The sequence below is a fragment of the Sinohyriopsis cumingii genome, chromosome 17, assembly GCF_028554795.1.
Source record: "Sinohyriopsis cumingii isolate HCF-2022 chromosome 17, ASM2855479v2, whole genome shotgun sequence".
Classification (NCBI taxonomy): domain Eukaryota; kingdom Metazoa; phylum Mollusca; class Bivalvia; order Unionida; family Unionidae; genus Sinohyriopsis; species Sinohyriopsis cumingii.
The window spans coordinates 65,955,861-65,961,860 of NC_142977.1; the positions used below are offsets into that span (position 1 = coordinate 65,955,861).

General features: G+C 40.5%; 1 protein-coding gene across 2 annotated transcripts in view; it reads left to right on the plus strand.

Moving 5' to 3' along the window:
• Positions 1-3,447, plus strand: part of LOC149779140 (TNF receptor-associated factor 2-like) — a 56,039-nt gene extending 52,592 nt beyond the window's left edge. For both annotated transcript variants that reach the window (XM_089939699.1, XM_089939698.1), the window contains one exon: positions 440-3,447. In XM_089939699.1, the coding sequence (XP_089795825.1) occupies positions 440-1,435 (996 nt within the window). In that variant the 3' untranslated portion in view covers positions 1,436-3,447. The remainder of the gene's footprint in view (positions 1-439) is intronic.
• The last annotated feature ends 2,553 nt before the right edge of the window (positions 3,448-6,000 follow it).

Below are 6,000 nucleotides of genomic sequence, written 5' to 3' on the forward strand. Positions count from 1 at the left end.
AAAATTTGTGAAGGTACTTGGACTCTTGTTCAGTCTTAAGATGTTACCTGGATGCAGGAGATGTCTATTTTGATTGAAATTTGTGAAGGTACTTGGACTCTTGTTCAGTCTTAAGATGTTACCTGGATGCAGGAGATGTCTATTTTGATTGAAATTTGTGAAGGTATTTGAATAAGTTTTAGATTTATATCATATATGGGAAGAACATACAATTCAAATTCTTAAAATATAAAATGAAGAGAAAAAGGTATCAAAAAAGTCATTTAACAGGTTGACACAAAATTTGTTTTTGAGCCTCCAATTCGAATGTTTAAATAAACGTTTTAACTGTACCTTGAAGAAAGGCAGAATAACTAAAATGTTAGAAGTATTGTCCTGTTTGCTTCAGATGTTTGAATATTTGAAAAGGGCTTTATATTTAACAGTTGTAACTTTACAGGTGAAGCTAAATAGATTTCCAAAACATGTGGAAGAAACAGCTGGCAACCATTTGGTTTTTGTCATGAGGCAAGGAGACAACATTAATCAGCATGTCACCCAGTTGGAGGAAAGGATTAATAATATGTCAGGCTCAGATACCTTACTTCTGGCACATCAGCTCCAAAATACTGTTGACAAGATGAATCAGATGGAACAGATAGTAGCAAGTCTAGCTTCTCGCCCCTTGTCTGACAGCGGCACCCAGAGGCAACATGTAGGGAGTGGGGAAATGCAAATGAGAGTTCAACAGCTTGAAGTAAAAACAGATCCTTTTGGGGCAATTGTTAAAATACTTCATCATGAAATTGAACAGTGCATCACTACACTTTGGACGATTGATCAACAAAGAAAAGTGGACAAGGAAATGATTAAATCAAATGAGCACAGAAGTCGATCTTTGGAGAGAACACTGGCTCTTAAGGATAAGACAATCATTGATCTAGACACAAGGATACAATCTCTTGAGTATGCTAGCTATGACGGAATACTTGTATGGCAAATCAAAGAATTTAGCAAGCACAGACTTGAGGCTCAGCAAGGAAAAACTTTGAGCATTTACTCTCCAGCTTTCTACACCAGTCACACTGGTTACAAGATGTGTGTACAAATGTATCCCAATGGGGATGGGATGGGAAAGGGATCCCATATGTCCCTTTTCTTTGTCATCATGAGAGGACCCTATGATGCCCTGTTGAGCTGGCCGTTCATGCAGCATGTATCTTTTATGCTGATGGATCAGAACAATTGTGAGAATGTCATGAATGCATTCCAACTGGACCCTGCAAGCTCATCATTTAAACGACCTACATCAGATATGAACATACCAAGTGGATGCCCATTATTCATTCCACATGAACGTTTGGATGACCCAAATTATGGCTATATCAAGGAAGACACAATGTACATCAAAACTGTAGTTGACAAAGCTATATCATCCCTCCTTGAATGGCAATAAAAAGTAATAGTAAACATATGAGGTACAAAGAAGCAATCTGGGTACAGTTTTTAAGCTTATAAACACAACCAACACAGCTTTGTCACATACATTTTTGAGGCAGAAAGTTACAAATAGGTATTTATTGTTTTTATGAAAAATAAAGGTAGACTTAAAAGACATTCATAATTGCTGCCCTGTTGTCATCATATTGCTGCATGATGATGTGTTTGTAAAGACATGCTGAGGCAGAAGACTTGGTTGAATTTCTTGTTCCTGAAGGACTGGAAAAAACGTAATGTCTTCCAGGATCTATGTATAGACTCATCAACAAATTCTGCATCTTATTTCCACAGAAAAATAAGTGCAGTTTTCCAGTGTAAGACAATGAGAGAGTTCCTCGCAGGTTTCTACTTGATCTTTAATCCAGGCAAATTGATAAGCTTTAGTTCTTGTGTGGCAGGCTTGTTTGTATATAAGTAACAAAAGTATTGTACTCCTTATAGGTCTCCTGTCACAGTTTGATAACAGGATGCTAGAACAAAAGTATTACTTGTGTAAATGTTGCTGTAACAATCCTGAGATCAGTCATTGTAGAGGAGCAGGGTACACATGTATATGATGTTTCAAAATCTGCAGGACTTAACATGATAGGTCCAAGACTTATTATGGCAGCTGCAGCTGCCATTGCTGATAGTATTACTTTTCTGTGTAATCAAAGTTGAAGAACAAGTGAATTTTCCATCTTGGAAAACTGCAAAAGTAACACTTTGAGGACAGGTTAATTTCCCAAATTTTGGAAAACTGCCAAAGTAACACCACTACATAAAGCTGGAACAAAAGAGGATGTGAATAACTATAGACCAATATAAATTTTTCCATCCTTTTCCAAATTACTAGAAAAGCAATTACACTGTTCTTTTATGAAATATCTCTATGATCAAAATCTACTTCATGAAAATTAATTTGGCTTTCTAAAAGATCGTTCTTGTGAAACTGCACTTATCTCTATGACTGACATGTGGCCTAAAGCCTTAGATGAAGGAAAGTTACTTGGTATTGTAATGACTGATTTTCAAAAGGCTTTCTACTTAGTAGATCATGAAATTCTTCTTGAAAAATTAAAAATGTATAAATGTAGTGAAGGTAATCTTAAGTGTTTCACATCCTACTTGATCAGTAGGTCTTAACAGGTAACATTAATGGACATGTATCTGAAACTAAAATGATAAGCTCTGGAGTGCCTCAAGGTTCTCTCTTGGGGCCCTTGTTATTTGTTTTGTTTATAAATAACCTATCCCTAAATAAGAGATGCAGTCTCATCAGCTGACATGTATGTCAATGACACTACTTTGTTTGATGCTCAAAGTAACCAAGCTGAAGTTGAAAAAACCTTCAACCTGCTCTCAACAGACTTCAAATATGGTGCAAGGAGAATGGCATTATCCTCAATATGGACAAAAGTCTTTTGATAACTTCCGAAAAGAGCGAGATTGCAAACTGATATGCTGCATGTTCTCTATGATATCACTAATCTAAAAATCATGTGTTTACATAGAATTCTTGGAATATTTGTTGATAAAAACTTGCAGTGGTCTCATCATATAAATTATATTTCAAAGAAAATAAACTTTTATTATTAGCTCCTAAAGAAAATCAAGCCTTCATTCCATTACATTACAGAGTTACTTTTTATACAAGTTAATTCAACTGCCTTTTGACTGCTGTAATATTATTTGAGGGAACACAATGGCTACAATTATGAGAAAAATTTCCAGACTCAAGGAAGGAGCATGTAAAATAGTACAACATGTAAAATAGTTCAGCATGTAAAATAGTTCATGATGAGTAAACGGAAAATGTTCAAACTGAAGTACTTATGTTCAGAGTATTACCAATACATGAAAGAATATTTTTGAGAAAGGCCACATGGTATTAAATCAGCTCCAAGCATCTCTTTCTTCCATAATAGTGATGTATTAGATGGATGAAATCATAAAAATCGTGCACTTATTAAAGTATATGTTACACTACTGTGCTTCCTTTTCATTTCTGAAACAATGTAGCATCTATGTGAATAATCGTATATTTGTGTGTGTGTGTGAACATATTGTTAGCTTGTATCTTATGTGTACATATTAGAGGGCCTCAGGGTAGATTAGTTTCTCATTTGTAACTAATTGAGTCACCCTCTGAAAATAAAGTCTTTATTATTATAATTATTATTATTATTATTATTATTATTATTATTATTATTAAAGCAAAGCAATTTTACTATATCATTGAGCAAAAAAAAAACAACAGACATACTGGTAGTTACTAAACATTTTGAAAATATAATTTTTATCAGTTTGATTCTGCAAAATTGTTGAATAACTTTGTTTTTTCCAAAATTAGGAAGTCTGGTGACAGATATAGAGGTATAATCACTTTCTCTCCACTTCTTGTATGAAATAAATATATCAAGAAGGCTGCCATGTATGAGAGAATCTAATTACATGGCTCCATTCACCATTCAATGAATTAGGTGCTAAATGTACTAATTCCTATTGCCATAATTTATACTGCGGATTTCTTGGCATCCGTCCGTCTACGAGAGACGATGGCATAGCTCCAAAGTACGCTTTTGCTTATCCTTCTTTTTAGCTCTCTTTTCAGCTTGCTTTATTCTTCTCTTTTCCTCTGCGTTTTGAACTCCCTGCCTGACAGCTAGACGCCAGCTGGAACGGTTGTTTGCACAGCTCTCCCAGTCGTTGACATTGATGTTTGCTGTCTTCATATCCTTCTTGCAAACATCTTTGTAGCGCAGATGTGGTCGTCCAGTTGGTCGTGCACCTTCTGCTAACTCCCCATATAACAGGTCCTTGGGAATGCGACCTGGGTCCATTCTCTTGACATGGCCGAGCCAGCGAAGGCGCCTCTCGCTGAGTATGGAGAACATGCTGTTCATGTTGGCGCGTTCTAGAACCTCTGTGTTGGGTACTTTGTCCTGCCACTGGATGTGCAGAATGCGCCGCAGACATCTCAGGTGGAAGCTGTTGAGTTTCCTCTCGTGTCTTGCATAGGTGGTCCATGTTTCGCTGCTGTAGAGAAGTGAGCTGAGCACGCACGCTTGGTAGACACGCAGTTTGGTCTTCTCTGTGAGGTTGGGGTTGTTCCAGACCCTCTGGTTAAGTCTGGCCATCACTGCTGCTGCCTTGGCAATCCTGCCGCCCACCTCAGAATCAATGGAGAGTGAGCTGGAGATGTTAGACCCGAGGTATGTGAAGTTCTCGACAACTTCCAAATTGTACCCATCGATGGAGACAGAGGGAGGGGAGTCTGTGTCCTGTGCCATGACATTTGTTTTCTTCAAACTGATGGTCAGTCCAAATTCCTTACATGCATGGGAGAGGCAGCATACCAGCTGCTGGAGTCCATCTTCCGTGTGTGATGTCAAGGCTGCATCGTCGGCAAAGAGCAATTCACGGATGAGTACCTCTGTGACTTTAGTCTTAGCACGGAGACGGGCGATGTTGAACAGCTTGCCGTCAGCCCTGGTATGGATGTACACTCCCTCGCTGCAGTCCTTGAATGCGTACTGGAGAAGCATGGAGAAGAAGATGGCAAAGAGCGTCGGTGCAAGGACACAGCCTTGTTTGACTCCGCTAACGACTGGGAATGCTTCAGATGTTGCGCCATTGAAGCACACTGTGCTGTGCATGTTCTCGTGGAACGACATAATGACAGCAAGCAGACGTGGGGGGCAGCCGATCTTCTGCAGGAGTCTGAAGAGTCCACTCCGACTAACCATGTCAAACGCCTTCGTCAGGTCTATGAAGGCAATGTAGAGGGGCATCCGCTGCTCGCGACACTTCTCCTGCAGCTGACGTAGTGAGAAGATCATGTCTACAGTTGACCTGCCGGCTCGAAATCCACACTGGGATTCTGGGTAGACGCGGGAGGCTAGGATCTGCAAGCATGCCAAGGCAACACGGGCGAAGGCCTTTCCGACGATGCTGAGGAGGGAGATGCCCCGATAGTTGTTGCAGTCGCTACGGTCTCCTTTGTTTTTGTACAAAGTGACGATGTTGGCATCACGCATGTCCTGTGGGATGTATCCCTGTTCCCAGCAAAGGCAGAGGAGTGTGTGTAGGGGCTGGAGCAGTGCTGGTTTTCCGCTCTTGAGGACTTCAGGCGGAATGCCGTCGCTTCCAGGAGCCTTCCCACAGGCAAGGCAATCGATGGCTTTTCCGAGCTCTTCCAGGGTGGGCTGTGTGTCTAGCTCCTCCATGACAGGCAGGTCTGGAATGGCGTCCAGGGCAGTTCCAGTGACATTGTTTTGGGTTGCATATAGCTCAAGATAGTGCTCAACCCATCGCTGCAGTTGTTTCCCCTGGTCTGTGATTGATTCCAAGTGGTCCCATATCCGTGACTCTGTGTACAAATCAGCCATCACAGCTTACGGGAAGAGGGAGCGAAAGAATGTCGACTGGTATGAGGCAAACTGGGAGGAGATGGAGCCCGTGACTGAGGCAAAGAGGAAAGCCCTTCTGGCATACAAGGCTGCACCTAGCCCCAGAACACTACAAGCCCTCAGGATTGCA